We start from the raw sequence: 18,214 nt of genomic DNA on the forward strand, positions 1-18,214 counted from the left end.
GTACTTGGTCTAAACAACAGTAAACATTTCATGGATTGCCAGCTTAGTTTTTATTTTCTTAATTTTCTTTTTTCTCTCTCTTTTTGGGCACACTCACCGGCCATCTGGTATTACACAAAATGACTAATTGTAACCGCTCTGTCTGGGAAAATCCAGAGGATTTTTGTAAACGCTTGTAATTAAACAAAAGTGGGTGTTTCCTAACCACAGTTAATCACCGTGCATTGCATCTGCATTTTAGAACCTAGCTCCTCCTGGGCTAAACATACTGCTGACACCATTTGAATTTCTCTTAAACCTCTAATGTAAAAGTTTCAGCTCATTATTATGCATTGTTGCTGGTTTTCACTGTTATGTAACTGTACTGTTTATAAGGTTTGGGAAACCTGCTGCCAGTTGAGACTAAAAAAGGCTGATGAAAATTTTCATCCAGATGAACTGAATCAACTTTATTGGGTGCTAAATGGTATCTTCTCCAACTTGAAGAATTATTTTGGTGGCTTGGTGACTTTTAGTTTGCAACCAAAAACCTTAAACTGGACAAATTCTGGTCAGAAGTTTTATTTATGTTGCGAAAAATCACAACACAACAAAACAATCGACTTAAGGAGCTTGATATTGTAAGGTAAAAACCCTACAATAAGAGAGAGAAGACTCCAAACTCAGACAACCCCCTGTGAGCAAGTGCTTTGGCGAGAGTGGGGGAAAAAAACTCCAGAGGAGGAAGACAGGACAAAAGACATGCAGTGGAAGAGAGGCAGAGATTAATAATAACTAATAATTAAATGTAGACTTGTGTTTAAGCGCAAATTGAGTAAAAAGGAAGGACTCACTGTCCATCAAGGGGAAGTTCCTGATCAGGTTTAACCATAATGAAAGTTTCAAACCAAAGCCTAAAAGTAGAGAGGGTGTCAGTCCCCATGATCCAAACAGGGAGCTGGTTTCACAGGGGATACTCTGCAAATGCAAAGAAGTCTGGTCTGCCAATGCTAAGATAAGATAAGATAAGATAGGACTTTATTAATCCCTCGGGTGGGTTCCTCTGGGAAATTCGACTTCCAAAAAAAGCACAGCAACGACCGAAGTTACAGTTACAGAATTGTTATATATATATATATATATACACACACACACACACACACACACACACACACACACACACACACACACACACATATATATAAATACAGAGACAAATATAAATAAAATATACAAAGGGGATAAATAGAATAAATAGGAATAAAAAATAAAAATACAAGTGAATTGCACATTTCAAGTATTGAGTCTATTGCACTGTTGACTATTTACAAAAAGTATTGCACAAGGTATTGTACAGTGAGGTGAAGAGGCACTACAGCTTAGTTGTTCCCCCCTCCTTTGTCCTCCTGTTTCCCCTCCCTCTCCCCTCCAGAGAGGAGTTAAACAGTCTGATGGCGTGTGGGACAAAGGAGTTTTTAAGTCTGTTAGTTCTTGTCTTGGGGAGAAGCAACCTGTCACTGAACAGACTCTTCTGATTGTTTATGGCCGTGTGCAGAGGATGCCCAGCATTGTCCATAATGTCCATCAGTTTCTTTAATGTCCTTTTCTCTGCCACTGTCACCAGAGTGTCCAGCTTCATGCTGACCACAGAGCTAGCCTTCCTGATCAGTTTCTCCAGCCTGGATGAGTCCCTCTTTGCTGTGCTGCTCCCCCAGCACACCACAGCATAGAAAAGTACTCCAGCAACCACTGACTGGTAAAACATCCTCAGGAGCTTCCTGCAGATGTTAAAAGACCTCAGCCTCCTGAGGAAGTACAGTCGGCTTTGGGCTTTTTTATACAGGTGCTCTGTGTTGCATGACCAGTCCAGTTTATTGTCCACCCACAGCCCGAGGTACTTGTACTTGTTGACCACCTCCACCTCCTCCCCCTCTATCTGAACCGGCAGTGGACCTTCTCTGGACCTCCCGAAGTCCACAACCAGTTCCTTAGTCTTTGAGGTGTTGAGTTGCAGGTGGTTTGTGTGACTCCATGCGACAAAGTTCCTCACCAGACTTCTGTACTCCTCTTCCTGATCATCCCAGATACACCCCATGATGGCCGTGTCATCTGCAAACTTCTGAATATGGCATAATTCAGAGTTGTAGCAGAAGTCAGAGGTGTACAGGGTGAAGAGAAGAGGGGACAGCACAGTTCCCTGTGGTGCTCCTGTGCTGCTGACCACAGTGTCAGACGTGATGTCCTTCAGCCTGACGTACTGTGGTCTGTCGGTGAGGTAGTCGGAGATCCAAGCCACCAGGCAGGGGTCCACCTCCATCCTGTTCAGTTTTTCCTGAAGCATACAGGGCCGGATGGTATTAAAGGCACTGGAAAAGTCAAGAAACAGGATCCTGACCGTGCCTTTTCCCCCATCCAGGTGTGAGTGGGCTCTGTGTAGGAGGTACAGGATGGCATCCTCCACTCCGACACCCGCCTTGTATGCAAACTGTAGTGGGTCCTGGGCATGTTGTACCTGTGGTCGGAGGAGGTTGAGGAAGAGCCGCTCTAGAGTCTTCATAAGATGTGACGTCAGTGCCACCGGTCGGAAGTCTGACATCTCGATGGCAGGATGTAATGTACAAGAAAACCTTTTCTCTACAACCGATTCTCCATTAGACTCCTACATGCTTATGTTTACATAAACTGAAGACATCTGAGATGTTTTAGAAGAAAGTTTAATTTCCAGGGAGGTAAAGAAGCATCTGCGCAGAATAAGAACAAAATAAATGTTCTACATGTTATTTAAGAATACATATATTATCATCACAGCCCCTGTAAGCATGACTGTTTTAGAGGAAAAACATATTTTGAAAAAACACTTGCGGCCATGACTCTGAACAGACTAATTTCTGCCAGGAAAGTCCAGCATCTCATGCGACCTTCAAAATGTGAGTTATTAAGCATAATCTTATTTTTCTACCAGAGTCCACTTTACTCCATTTTCCACTAATGAGCAAAATCTTGATGTCAAGAACGAGATTACATACTCCTACTTTATTTAGTGTGGTGTGAGTTCAAAGACTTAATCAGCTTGTGAAATCTTCTTTCTATACAGTCTAAATCAAGCTTTAGTTGTGATCAAAAAGCATTTCTGTTCTAAAATCCGTTTTTAATACAATTTATTACAGTAAGGGTTTCTTGGTGGGCGGTCAGTCACCTTTTTGAACGCTTATATGTGTGGTTAATGTGTCACAGCTGAGAGATCAGCAGGGCACCACAGAACGTTCACATATGCAGCACTTTCCCTTCAGGCCGTTTTGTCTCACACCCCCTTTGTAAAGCAGCTGGTTTGCGCATCATGAAGCAGATACTGAGGTCCAATGCTGGGGGGCTTCTGGGGAATCTGGGTCATCTGGCTAGACATAGCATCACTCTGGTAGTTTGTATTTGACTTCAGATCGGTTTGATCACAAGTGGGATGTAGTTTTTTGAAGCCCTGCAGTAGCTTCAGATCAGCGAATAGAACAATGAGCAAACTTCTAAATAACCATATATGATACTAGGGCTGCTCAATTAATCGAATTTTAATCACGATTACGATCTGGGCTTTCAACGATCATTAAAAATGACTGAGCCGATTATTAGCCCCTCCCTCATTTATCCGCGACACCTTAAAGGCCGGTCCGTGAAAATATTGTCGGGCATAAACGGGTCCGTGGCGCAAAAAAGGGTGGAGACCGCTGATTAAGAGGACCCGAGGGAAGCTCGGAAAGCTAAGCAGAAGTTATTTGGAGAGTGACTGCCGTTGGTTGAAAAGAGAGTTAAAAAAAAAAAAAACTTCAGTGGTGTTGCACACCATTTTATATTATTTTTTAAAGTCATTGTTAACCCTTTAAAGCCGGTCAGAGCAGCACGCTCCGTTTTGCGTAACTATTGTTAAATCCCTGTAGAACCTGAACCGTGTAAGCTAGCGCAATAATTTGTTTTGCATATGAAACCGGAGGAGTTGTACTTACATCTTATGCCATCAGCTTGTCCTCAGTCACGGTTTCGTTCCACATATAGCTTTGCAAAAATTGCATAAAAAGCGCTTGCAGGAACAAAAACATAATATTCCAGAAACACGCTTTGCCGTTCCTATCAGCTGTTCGTAACACTTCCCACAGTGAAATGATGCACATGCTGTTTTCTTTGCAAATTTGCATCATAGGATTGTTTTTTGTTTTTCCTGCAGTATATAAAAATTGCTGTATCTCCAAAATAAAACTATGAAGACACTCAAAATAAATTTCCTGTGGTGGGAAACTATTTTTTGCAACTTTATTGTATTTAAAGTTTTGAGGGATAAACCTCTTAAACTTCTCCAAGTAGAAATATATGTAAACAAAACAAAAGCGATTTTCAATTTTTTTTGTAGTTTATTGCACTTTTTTGCAATTTATGTAATTACTATGGACTTAATGCATACATATTATTAAAATATGGGCTATAACAGTTGTATTGATGTATAGCAACTTGAAATGCTCCCACAAATAGCACTACAGCATGTAAAAAAAATAATATAAGCTCTGGTGGACTTGGTTCTATAGTAGGTCTTAAAGGGTTAAATAAATATCGTCAAATAATCGTGATCTCAATTTCAGTGAAAATAATCCTGATTATCATTTTTGCCATAATCGAGCAGCCCTATATGATACATAATCATATCCACAGTTTCTCCGCTATCTGGTGGTTCTGTTACTCTATCATATTCTGACATGGCCTCTGTGCTTTCAAAAGCATCTCCTTGCCAAAGCTAGCAGCCATTCTCACCACCACGTCCTTCTTTGGGAAATACAAAAGCTTAAAGGGCCTTTAAGGATACAACCTCCCTGACATCACTAAAGTAGGAGCCCGCTGGGCTCCTTCCACAGTGCTTCTCTGTCACCTTGTGGATGAAAGATGCAACTGCATTTACGCGATACTCCTTCTTGACAACAGATTCTTCATGAATTTGACGACTCCTGCCTCAATCTTCAGGCTGTTTTCAGGCTTTTGGTCATCAGATTAATTATGGTGCACATTAGTGCAGTTTTTTGCACTTTTTGCATTGTTTTTTTTTACAGGTTATTACATTTTTATTTATTAGACGATCAGTCTGTGTTAACAGCTCCTGTGGTTTAAAGAAAGGAGAGATCGACTTGTCTGTGTTGTGCAGAGGGGAAAACAAATACATTTCAAGTGAGACTTTTTTGGTTTGTAACGTGATGACTAAATACAATTTCTTTTTAAATGAATCAGGTAATCATGTTGGACAATAAAAACCCTCTGTATGGCTTATATATTTTGAATATGAGGAAGGTATTGAATGAATTGATCAGCAAATACTGTCCTTCATTAAAAAATTTGAATAATGTGTATCAGACACCTAGTAATAACTTCAAATTGTGTATATGAGGGCATACAGCAATCGGGCTGGAGAAGTAACATGACTATGCAGACAGACCCTTTTTCAACAGCTAAAATATTGACAAAAGTTATCACATTTAATTTATGAAATTTACTGTGTGTGGTAGTTACCTATATATTTGACTGAAGTGACACACAAACCTTAGCCTGATGAAATTTTAATGTATTTACTGGTTCCAGCCACAAGGTGGCAGACTATTACTGCAGTTCAGTGTTAGCGTGTTGTGTATTGATAAGAAACGTTTATTTTTGTATCTGTATTTCCATGCAGTGTGAACCTTATAACAGTCCCTGTGATACAAAAAAAAAACACACTTACAATAAATACTTTATTTCACCATGAAAAATAGACAACATTCTCCATTTAGAACAACAATTTCTGTCAATCATATTTTTATATTTTCATTACTTTTCAATTTAAACATCCTCAGGATTCTCCTTCTTTAATCTTTTTCATTTTCTTACAGAATAAAGAAGCTGTCCAGTTAAGTTGTCAAGCAAAACTATAGCACAAAAATAGACGCCACGTTTCTCACATACTGGAACAAACTCTTAAACACGTTAAAGCACAAAGTGCAAAAAGGCTTGATGGTTTGATGGCTGAGATAGTCCATGCAGATGTTGATACAAAAGCTACACTGCAGTACATGAAGTGTCCAAAAGCGTTGCCTGCAGTAATTCACCACCTTCAGCTGTTCTCATTTAGTCACACCAATAGCTTTGAAGCAACATCCAAGCGTTGCTTTTACTTTACACTCAAATGTGTGCCAAGAAAGCTGAAAATATGCAGATGATGAGCCTTTTTTCTCTCTCGCTTCCTTGTTTTTTTTTTCCATTCTCTGTGAAACTCTTTAATCTTTCTGTGAATGTAGCAAAAAGGAATCAGTAGTGAGAATGAAAAGAATGGTTTTCTGTAATATGGGAGTGCAAACGTAGGCACAAAGAGCACCCTTTGATTCTGAGCATGTATGGTATGACCACCTGTGCGTAATCGGTTGTACGCCTATTGTAAGACCTCTTTTTTCCTTTCTTCTCAAAGACCGGTATGCTGCTTGCGCAGCCTTGCCTGTAGCTCTACTTTTTTTAACATCAGCCACAGATACGGCACAGTTGCAGTATGACACAGTAAAATCTGGGTTTTAATGCCCAACAAAGAAAGAAAGAAATGCCTTCTCCTGAGGCTTGTGCCCTCCTGATGTCTTTTCCAACAGCACACAATAGCAGCATTGATGAACATCAACTTGCAATCATACAAAGCTTGAGGTAATTCTTTTTTTTTTTTTTACTTTTTCTGGCCTCACACCTCATTATGCCCAAAGGAACAGATGCAAATCAGCTTTGGCAAATGCTGATGCGTCACATTATGGATTTAATGGTGCACACGTTAATCACAGCTGGGTTCAAGTTGTGTGTGTTGCACTGTGCACGTAGCAGTTCTGAACTGAGGCAGGTATGGCATGGCGAAGCCACACGTCGACGGTGACGGCAGGATCCCGGGCTCGCTCGGGTTATCTTGACTGAGCAAAGGATGCAACTCCACGGAACAGTGCCCTCTGTTCAAAGGAGTACTTTTAAGCAGCTCCACTTTGGCTTCTTCGTCTTCACTCTGCTCGTCGTCTTTCTCACTCTCCTCATCCTCTGCTGGGTAGTCCATTCCTAGATAATACAAGTCCTTCTCCCGTCTCACGCCATGCTCGTCTTCTTGATCTGATGTTTGAGAAAGCTCCTCCACAGAGTTGTTCGAGCAGGAGCGCCTCGGGTCATCCATCTCCAAACCACGACAGCTTTCCAGCTCCCAGAGGCCACCGGGAAAAGATCCCGAAATGTCAGAGTTGTTGGCAGAGAAATTTCCCTCATCGCTTGAGCTGTTATCACTACCATCCTTGTAAGGCAGATGAATGGGGGGCTGCTGGTCCTGACCGGGATTGGAGACCAGAACAGCGGTGTAAGTGACTGAAGACTGCCCAGAGTTGTCGGTGCTACCTGGATGTTGGTCCACTGAGGGATCAGCTGGCTGCAGATCATCTGCTCTTGGGCTTGAAGTAGTTAACATATCCAGAACAGCTGAAGAAGGACCCTCAACAGGGAGAGTCTCATTCTCCATGAACTGATAGACATTCAGGTCAAACCCAGGCGAATGGGAGCCAGCTAAGGCATCTGCAGGGTCTGGAAGTGGGTTTTGGATCAGGGCCGTAGTCAGAACTTTGTCCACTATAATGACCTGGGAGATGTTCTCAGAGGGCATGAGCAGCGGCCAGACCGGCAGACCTTCCTGAGGTCGGAACAGATAGTCAAAGGTGTCCACCTGGAGAAAGTTTCAGAGCTGATGAATAATGAAGCATATGGCCACGAGAAAACACTGCAGAGAATCCACTTATGATGGAAAAGACCGTTAAGAAGAGACTAAATGCATATTTTCTTGCTGTACTGATCCCTGAGGGTAGCAAACCGCTCACAAGCATTAATAACCTACAGATGGCGACAAACATGCATGACAAACATGTTGTCCACAGGTAGCTACAAAGTCATCGTGCTTCTGCCTCTTTATTTATCAAGATAGACAGGAACTACTGAAGAACTTGCATGGTAAGTGTTTTTAAATCGATTCATTTCAGTGCTCTTGCTCCTTTTCCTGGTATTTTATTGTTTTTAGTTTCTGCTTTCTCGTCTTTTTTTATTTCCTTCATTTCTTTTCTCTCTATCTTTCTGTTATTATGATTGTTTTCAAGTGTTTCCTGTCCCCGTTATCAGTGTTTTGTGTCTTTTGACTACTGCCTGTTTACTTTGATGGTTTCCTGTCTCATGTGTCTCTTTTTGTATTTACTTCCTGTCTTTGTTTTTGTCTCCTTTGCGATTTTCTGCAACATCTTCATTAGTTCTGCTTGTATCTCGTCCCTGCCTGTGTCTAATCACAAATCACCTTTGCATGTGTGTGCCTCTGCAGAGTGATTTTCTCGATTAACCTCCAACCTTTGTGCGGCACTTTTTTGAATAATTCTTTTTTGGCTGAGATATCTCTGGTCTCTTTTTAATTGACACAAAATCTAAAGTTAAAAACAATCACTTGTAATTGTAACACTTGTAAAACACTTGTAATTTAACAAAAGGTATATGTGAGGTTCCACTCGCTCTTTAAGAAAATAAGATCATGTTAATAAGCGATCGTGTTGGCAGGTAACAGCATCTGTCAGAGTCAGACTTTCTCCGACTTACACTAAGCTACCTTAGTCATTTTCCAGCATGCAGATTGAAACACTGATCAAAATTCTCTATTTTTATTTGAAAACAGTGCAAATTAGCTTCTTTCACATGATGTTGTTCTTTAGGGCTAGTATGACCTAGATGTTAAGATTTTAGGGTTAGTAAACGGATGAGTCAACAATGACATTCACAGTGTACATTTCATACCTTTTTGAAGTCTATTCCTTTAGCCCATGAACACTTCCTTGGATTGGGAACATCCTTCCATACAAACTTTCTCATCCTGGAAATGTAGCAGATATTCATGTTAGACATTTGATGCCTAAACGCTCCTTTCCCCTTCCTCTCTCGGCTCTAATTTTTCCACCTTTTATCAGCCAACATCAAGCGTAATTACACCCTGGTGACCTGTTAAATGTCACACCACTAATTTTTCATGGTCAGTGTCTCTGTGCCCTTAATTAGACTGCACCATAGAAATTACTATCATATATCATTTCTTACAGGTGTCTGTTCGGATAAAAAAAACTAATCGTGTATATTCAGGGTTAGTTTTACAAGATCAAACGGTGAACCCTAGAATTATCATGTTCTGGCTGTGTACCTCCACAAACCAGGCAAGCTACAGTTTACAGTACATCCAGGCCTGTCCAGACAAATGTAATTTACTAATTGACGACTTTTGATTGGTGAGCGCTAAAGATTAGTGTCACAGTCTCTCCTGTTCCTGAGTCACATCACTGAAAAATGGCCAGAGAGGTTTTTTTGCAAAAAGTCTGAATGTTTTATCGCTTTACCCTCTTACACATTTGTGTCAGTTTGTAAATACATTTTTCTGGAATAGCTCTTACTGGTTTTGGGAGAGAACCAGGGTGACAAACAGGATGATGAAAAGAAAGGAGATGATCATCAGCATCATGTAGGCCTCAGGATCTCCTCTGGTGGCTGTAACACACATGAGAGCTTTAACTGCGAGAACAACAAGAGGCATTTTGTCATCCTTTAGTGCTGCAGATGACACAACCCGTGCGCAGTGAGCATACCTAAAGTGTAAATCGGCTCCCCTTCTCCCTCAGCAAACACAGGGTACAAGAAAAAGCCGTACTCCTCTGAGGCAAAAAAATCACCTGATGGGATAAATGTAAATTGTTACAGCTTAGTTTACCTTAACATAACCAGACTCTGAAATAACAGTGCAACTAACAAAGAAGAGAATGTACTACCTCTCAGATAGACGGGGTGATCAGTGTAGTGCAGTCTGGCCCACGTCTCTGCTCTTGGCCCAGAGTCCTGCTGCTTGTGTGGCAACCACTCGACCACCATGAACAGAGGCACCAAGCTGTTCTCCAACAGGCTCCATGACAGTGACACACATGTGCTGTTGATAAGCAACACGTGGAATGAACGCACGCAGCGACCTGCAGTGCAGAAAGAAACAACTGAATTCATCCAGGGTCAGATGACCTCGACATTCACAGTGGCTTTTCTTTGCTTTTCTTTTCTTTTCTCTCATCTGTCAACATCGAAGGCTGAATAACGCTCACTGAGCTTCAGCTACCAACTTAAGGAGCATTCAGGACAGTGATGCTAGCACGTGCACGTGTGTAATCATGACTATTTATTTAAAGTTGCTGCTGACAGGAGCACGAATGTGCACTAATCTCACTACACATTAAACGTTAAAAGAAAAAAAGACTCTTGCAAACAGCTGTGAAAAACTGAGCCAAAGCAATTTTAGTTACCCCCAGAATCTGAATCTGAATATTTGAATTTGAATATTTTACAGAGATTTTTTAATGATAGAGGAAAGTGAAACAGCATAACTGACAGAAAAGAGTCTCTTAATTTCAAAGTGGTCGATGTGTCATTTAATTGTTCCTGCAGGGAAATGTATTTACAATGCTTTCAAAAATCAGCCACCAAAAAAAGAAGAAAAACAACAAATAAAATTCATTTCACTTCCAATTACACCAAACATACAAGCAAACTAAAATTAGATGTATGTTTTTTCAGCAAAGACCAATTCAATTAAGCGCCTTTCCACCTTTTGGAAAAGTGTTTTGTGGAATAATCTCGGAGCTGAAATGTGGGAACCACTGATCTTCCTTTTTTGCTGTGTGCAAATTTAAGTCGTCCTAACCTACACGACTTGACTTTTTAATTGCTAGAGAGTTTTCGACAGTTCTTATTCAGTGTGAGATTTGTTATGCCAGCTTGATTATGCTGCTGTAACTCACTGCAACCAGAATAAAGTGAAAGCGCTTATAAATTTAAAGAATTTTCCGAGTAAAACCTGTTTAATTCAAGTTTGTGGGCAGAAGAAAACTGGCGTGGAAATACAAATGCATATCCACTTGATGCTTGTTAGTCCTTTTGCTCTGTGTGGAACTCCACCAAAGGAGATTTCTAAGTCAGGTGCTCAATGATTTACCACAAATTTGCTGTGCTCTCGTCTTCAGGTTGCTGCTAATAAAACTCTTCTCTAATAATCAAATCATGAAAACAGTCCAGCTTTATGGACAATTAATTTATTCTGACAGTTATTCTCTGAATCATGATTAAAGGAAGAGAAAAATGTTACACAAACACGCGCGCACGCGCGCACGCACACACACACACACACACACACACACACACACACACACACACACACACACACACACACACACACTAGACATCAGCCTTGTTTCCTATGTTCCGATTACTCTTAGCACTCACTGCACTAGAACTAATGGATGTCGGTATCATGGCTCTTATGAGCTCCCAGAGATAATTATTTTAGATGTAGTCTTAAACTAAATGGATGTTTTTGGCCTCTGCTTTAAGGCCAAATATTTCGAGCATGTGTTATGAGGCTGGGGCAGAAGCACACTGGCAAATAAACACATACAGAAACATGAGTTCATCTTGGGCTTGTCAAAATCTCAACATACAAGCCTTGGTGATTATTAAAGCGCTGGCAAAAATGATGTTTCCAGTAAGTATTTTGCCATGAATGGACACCACTGACCACCTTGTTCTTTTCTTTCCTGTAAATCTGCACCTGTGTCTGTGCACGTTTGAGTGTCCATAAATCTGTAAGAACTGATGAAAGGTTCATGGACTGTTTGCTAAGAATCTTGCCCTTGCTTTTGTGAGCCTGTACATTTTTCAGTGTTCAAGAACACTTTTGATCTCAGCTAAGGTTTATATTTTCAGAGGAACGTGAAGCCTGAGATTGTTAAAACTGCCTGTCTCTTGATGAAATCCTGGATTGATTTAAAGATATTATATCAATATATGGCTTATGTGATTTATTTTATTCTTTATCTAAAACTTGACAGCCTCCAGCATGATCACACTGAGCTTCTTTTGGAATACTAATATAATGAGGATGGTGAGGGATATTATTGATTGATTGATTAAGAACAGCCTCAGGCTAGAGTGACAAGAACATCGCCTAATAGAATAAATTCACTGAGTGTGTGACTGGTCACACGTCCTGTTATATTCTCACTCACTCACCTTTGGGCTGTCTCTCCAGTGTCATGTTTATGTTGTCTGTGGAGGTCCCCAAACTATTGTAGGCTTCCACAGTCACAGTCTGGAGCTCCTGGTTCCACTCGAAGCTGTAGGAGGACGTCAGCTCGATCTTCTCCCTCAGCACAGATCCGCTTGAGGACCGACGCTGGACTATAAATCCATCCACACAATAGGAATTCCCAGAAGGTGGGAAATTCTACAAAACAAATTGAGAACATTTAAGCATTGAAAACAAGGGTCAATATGGCCAAAGCTTAGTAGTTCCTACTGAACTTTATTCATAAGAATATTCTAAATAGTGGCCTTGAATAGCTTTGCATCATACAAAAGATGGTTAACACGTGTAGTTATTTTACCAACACTATGCATATCTGGGAACTTCTGGGAGACCAGCTGCTTGACTTTGGGAGAGGAATGTCCCAGTTCCTGTCTGATAGAGCTGCTGACAGTCTATAGCAGGGGTCTCAAACTTAAATGAGCTGTGGGCCTCTGCTGGCACTGTCATCTCATGTGAGGACCACTTAAGCAGTACAAAAAACCCCAACAAGAAAACGCCCACAAATATTTCTGAAAATGTAGTGGTTTGTTTGTTGTTGCTTTTTCATTTCAAATATTGCATAACACGACAAAACTGCAAAGGCGAAGGCAGATTTGAACTGAAGCCTTTTATTAAATAACCAAATAAACACATTGGTCCTCTCTTTGTATCCGGACACGTTCGTATTTAACAAAATAAAAATGCAGACGTAAGTGTTCACATTCGTTTTTGACTATCTCACTGAACTAACAGAGCCAAACTCAGCACGTTTGTACTCTCTGCTCGTATTGCCTTCATATGAAATCATTTTTGGCTTTTTAAAGAACTTATTTTAACATTGACCTCAACAGCAAACAAATCCTCCCTAACAGAAAAAGTAACTTCAAGGGCCAGATTGCATTATATTTCTTCACGTCAATATATATTAAATTTGACTTTTGTCTGACCGCAGAACAGTTTCCACTTTGCCTCAATGCAGACAGCAACATTTCTGGGTCATGTTCATATGGCTTCTTCCTCATTATTGGATACTGATACCCAAAGACCACAGCTATCCAATAAGTGATTATCACCCTAGTCAATCAGGCACAGAGATTTCTCCCGATACTAATAAATAACCTAATAGGGAATAGTGTGGTTTATTGAAGTGTTTTCTTATAGCATTTGATCAAATAGTAAGCTTCACCCCACAGAGGAATAAAAATAAATAAAAATCAGGTTTAGCCACAGAGAAAATACTCGTTTAGCATCTTTTTGTGTTTTTAGAGGGACCTGCAGACAAGAAGAATATCACTGCACCTAACTCTTAATAAAAAAAAGCTGAATACTGTAATGTATGTACCTCAAACAGCAGCGTGATGTTAGACTGGTTTCCGTGTGGATCATCTTGACGTATTCTCCAGAAATCAGGGCCACGTTCAGGAGCTGAGGAGATCAATTAGCAAACATTACATCCACTCGCAGCCTTTACTTTTGTATTTCTCTGCTAGGAGATGGCATTTGTGTGCGCCATGTCCATTAGAGTAGAAATCACATGGTCAGATGCGACTGGAAACGAACATTCATATCAGAAGTCAAGGCTGCCACCGCTGCTGTTTCGATAACATGTTTTACCTCTGCTGTTTTGCGGAGTGGAGTAGACAGACTCGCTCCAGTCGCTCCAGTAGCCGGTGCCGTTGGTGTGCTTGCAGCGCACTTGAACCACGTATACGCGGCACATATCTGGCACGGCGACCTCTGCCCACAGAACCCGCACAGGATCCTGAAGCTGCGGACATTTTTGGAGCTCATTAAAGAAACAACACGCATTCCTAATGGAAAATGTTCGCTCTGCGCAGTACAGAGCGAACATTTGTCTAGCCTCCTTATTTTATGAAAAGACAGAAAATGATTTCTTTATATTTTTGGTATTTCGAGCAAATTTTGAGATGAGAACACAAATGAGAGCGTTTGTCCAAATCCAGGAGAATTTTTCAGTCAGAGGACTGCAGTTTGATCTCATAAGAGACACACAAGCTGAGGTTATATCAGAGCATCCTGTATCATTTAAAGAAATATTTCATTTGGCATATTTTATTCTGGGTGTTTCACAGGAAGCTAACAGCAGTAGAGTTCTGACAATCATCCAGTATCATATCATTGTAGAAATATCATTCATTCCAAACTTTAGAGGCTTTTTTGAATCATTGATTTGTGAACCCACCACACCAAGCATTCAGTCACAGCGTGTGGTTGCTAAACTGTGCGATAAGCTCACCTTCCACTTTGGCTGGGGGCTCACGGTGGATGGCGAGTAGTACTGAAACTGACACTGGAGACCATCGACTGGCAAAGGCGGAGCCTGCCAGGTCACCTCCAGGACCCCACTGCTATGGCTCACTGCCTTCACATTAGCGGGTGCGTGAGGCTTCACTGCAGGAAAGACAGAAGTTCGGTTTCTTTGTGGTAAACCTGGAGTAACGGTGCTGCTGAAGAACATCTAATAAGCCTGGAGCTCTTTAATTAAAATGAATCCTTCTTTCTCACCGTGATCTACAGGTGACAGGTAGACCGGTTTGGACCTGATGGGACCCAGTTGCGATGGCAACTCCAGCCAGAGTTTATAGCAGTTCATCCTCAGAGGGTGGATGGTGCAGGTTTTCTGCCTGCCCTCCATGCAGGCAGGACTCATCTCCCCCAGATTCTCACCCGCTCTCTCCCTCTCCTCCATCTCGTCACATGGCAGGTCGGCCCACCTGACATTAAAAACAAAAAGACACAGATGAAGTCGTGTTCTTTTTTTGTCTCCACATGAGCTGTTCTTGCACATCATAACGACTGTCTCTCCAGGACCAGTAATGCACCAATGTGATGTCATAGATTTGTTACTTCAAGGAAAAAAAAAGATTAAAATATTAAACACAACTTTACCAAGACTAAAGAACTGGTGACAACTAGAATAGTTGAAGTCTGAGCAAAACAATCTGATCTGAAACATGAAATAAGATGTTCTCGTCATCTTTAATACAACTTACATCTGCAGTACATCAGTCAGTTAGAACGAGCTTGCATAATCGTGTCAGGCCACACTGGTTTTAAAGAGAGGAGACTTACTATTGTAGTCTATTGTATTGTATAATACTAACGACTCACACTTACATTCCACTGTTGAAATAAACTTCCTGATATTGCTTCTCTAGTGCTAAACACACAGGTCGAGGGTGTGTTCAGTGAACCTGGTGTCCTGGTACACTGTGTGCGTGTGTGTGTGCGTGTGCGTGTGCGTGTGCGTGTGTGTGTGCGTGTGCGTGTGTGTGTGTGTGTGTGCGTGTGTGTGTGTGTGTATAGTAACTTCCAGCTTTTCATCACACAAAAGTTTTATGAGCAATGCAGCATCTTTTAAGAAACATAAACACTCCGGAAATATCAACTGGATTGGAAAAGGTGCTTTACTTGGATTGAAATCTGAGCTTATCCGGCTGTTTGTGAGTCCAACTGCAGTCCATGGCGTCAATGTCCCCGTTGGTTACACACTTTATATCAATGTCAGCTCCTGAAACACACAAAGAAAAACAAATTTAATTTGGGTGACAGTCACAAACACATCACCTGAGCTAGCCCCTGCACACTGAGGTTATTCTGGTTCACGCTGTTGTGCTTTCACAAGTCGCCGCTCTGCTTTGTCAAATGAACACTGAAGGGACATGGATTTCAAGCAACTTTAAAACATAAGAAACTGACTTTCGCTATAAAATAGGGAAGAGAAATACATTGGATAACACTTAGACTTGTTTTTACTGGTCCAACAAAGCTCACCTTCCACATAGATCTGGCTGTAAGGGATGCTCCACTCTTCGGTACACCTCAGGAGGTCATACATTTGATTCTCTGAAGGATGCAATGTGATCTTGCTCACCTGGTTTGGGTCAACAAAAATATTTACTGTACTGGAGGCTGTATTTCTTTTAAAAATAGGCCCACAGAAATGTTCCGAGCATCACAAAAACCTCTGCAGGGAGAGGGGTTTTTTTTGTACTTCTTACCCACTGGTTGACTGGGTGGTACAGGGTGGGTGGAGGCAGCGGTTGGAAGTTGAGCTTCCACACGGCCATGCTGGCATTCATTCTGTGGTCGTTGAATACACAGTATACTGTTACGTTCTCCCTGGGTCTAGCCACCACTTTCTTGGGGATGTAGCTCACCGCTGCACGCAGGAAAGAAAAAAAAACACGTCATTTTATGTTATGTTTACTGCCTCAAAGAAGAAATCTCATTTTTAACTTTTTATACTTTGAAAAGCCTTTTACAAAAGACACAAAGCCAAATGGATGTCACTCAGATGACAAAAACAAAGACCCTCAAACAAATCAAACACATGACTCATTCTCATTCACCCACAGTTGTCACGTAGACCTTTACAAAAGAAAAAAACAAACCTTTCTATGGAATTATGAAAACTTTGTCAAAGTTTGCCATTAAAAGAACGAGAGGGGAGCTATCCGACTCCTGTCACACAGCCACCTGAAACTTCTGTGAGGAGCACTGACTCACTCAAAATGTAACTTTTGTGAATGCTTCAGCAGGACGTCTGCGGCGTGTTCTTCTGTTCTGGCATCGTTTTAGCCAGAAGTTTCTGAGTCACCCTTCAAGCCAAGACACCTCACATCATCGAAATTACTGCTGTTTTACAAGGACGACTGTGTGGCTCGTTTTAGCGGGATTACTCAGAGCTGCTGAGTCTCACAAACTTTTAACCCCATGACACACACTACTGTACCACTGACACACAGTACATGGGCAGTCTTTGGGTAACAGTATCTATTATCTAGGAAAAACATCACAAATATGTCTGCTGTGACAATACAACAAGACGCCGTCACTTGTGCTGTGTAAAGCTTTTGGAATCAATTAGCCCAAGTTTAGTATGAGTCACTGATCAGCTGACATGAAGGCTTCTGATTTTAGTTCATGCAAACAATTGTTATGTCTCAGTTCTTGCTCTTGTTTTTCAACTTTCAGTTTCATAATTCATATTACTGTAGAGTCTTTACCTACAACATACAGCACCTTGATGCAACTGTTGTTGTGATTTGAGTTGAATAACTTAAAAAATGTTTTGCATGCACTAATGATACAGACAGTGCTTGACAGATTTATTAGACCAACACTCAGTGTTTTTACCAAAGCAATCCCATGTTAACACTTGTATTTACCTAAATCAATATTTTTTATGTTGAAATATAATTATTGTTGCTGTCCAAAAACTGTAAAGTGCACTATTAACTTTATTTGATTAGGATATCTGATAGGTTCAGTTTGTTATTTTGCCTAATAAATTAAAACTTAATTTTTAGTTTTTCTTGTTTTTGTTACAGGTGATCAAATAAAAAGACTATACAGTAAATAATCCCTTTTATGAGCTTTTAATGCTGATCATTAACCTGGAGAATGACCTCTGATGAAATACTCATATGAGTTTTTCAGTGACTCAGTCTAATGAGCTTGGATTGGACATAACTGCGCTCAGTGCTTGACCCTATCTGAATGAGCCTCTCAGAGAAATGTGAGTTGACCCACAGCCACCAGGACAGGTTTAAAATGTTAGGCTCACTGCAAAAAAAAGATAATTTTATACTTATATTATCCTTTACTCCCTGATGAATCTTACACTTACTAACTTCTTACACTTCCTTCTTATATGTTCTTATATGAAATGGAGTACCGGATCAACTGATGAATACAGTGACTATATGTGATTTTCAAACAATTCTAGAGAGATAAGAAGCTGGTCCCATGAATCATCTCCTAAGGTTCTGCTGTGAGGAAGCAGCTCTTACTATCCAGGCGGATGTGGTGAGGTTCACTCCATTCACTCCACAGTGGAGGCTCTTCCGGGCCGGAGCAGCGGACCTGAACGGTGTAGTTTAGTTTGGGCTTCAGATCCAAAGACACTCTGGGCTCTCCAGGCGCAGACACCACCTGGAGACAGATAAGGAATACTGAAGAACATGCACACATGTACCCACAGACTGCTGGGTGTTGTCCACTTGGAGTGATGACTAAGTCAAA

The 18,214-nt window shown here is 41.0% G+C and overlaps 1 protein-coding gene across 1 annotated transcript in view; it reads right to left on the minus strand.

Moving 5' to 3' along the window:
• Window positions 1–5,770: 5,770 nt before the first annotated feature.
• Window positions 5,771–18,214, minus strand: part of lepr (leptin receptor) — a 51,222-nt gene continuing 38,778 nt past the window's right edge. Inside the window, exons 8-21 of the mRNA XM_085376862.1 lie at window positions 17,983–18,124; window positions 16,189–16,349; window positions 15,962–16,061; window positions 15,599–15,698; window positions 14,693–14,901; window positions 14,424–14,578; window positions 13,781–13,934; window positions 13,509–13,591; window positions 12,112–12,325; window positions 9,831–10,025; window positions 9,651–9,734; window positions 9,459–9,552; window positions 8,815–8,890; window positions 5,771–7,711 (exon numbers count right to left, since the gene is read on the minus strand). Of these exons, the coding sequence (XP_085232988.1) occupies window positions 6,791–7,711; window positions 8,815–8,890; window positions 9,459–9,552; window positions 9,651–9,734; window positions 9,831–10,025; window positions 12,112–12,325; window positions 13,509–13,591; window positions 13,781–13,934; window positions 14,424–14,578; window positions 14,693–14,901; window positions 15,599–15,698; window positions 15,962–16,061; window positions 16,189–16,349; window positions 17,983–18,124 (2,688 nt within the window). The 3' untranslated portion in view covers window positions 5,771–6,790. The remainder of the gene's footprint in view (window positions 7,712–8,814; window positions 8,891–9,458; window positions 9,553–9,650; window positions 9,735–9,830; window positions 10,026–12,111; window positions 12,326–13,508; window positions 13,592–13,780; window positions 13,935–14,423; window positions 14,579–14,692; window positions 14,902–15,598; window positions 15,699–15,961; window positions 16,062–16,188; window positions 16,350–17,982; window positions 18,125–18,214) is intronic.

Source organism: Diplotaxodon limnothrissa, linkage group LG17 (assembly GCF_057381915.1).
Source record: "Diplotaxodon limnothrissa isolate DT_005_m linkage group LG17, D_limnothrissa_male_GT1.1, whole genome shotgun sequence".
In the NCBI taxonomy this organism is placed as follows: Eukaryota; Metazoa; Chordata; class Actinopteri; order Cichliformes; family Cichlidae; genus Diplotaxodon; species Diplotaxodon limnothrissa.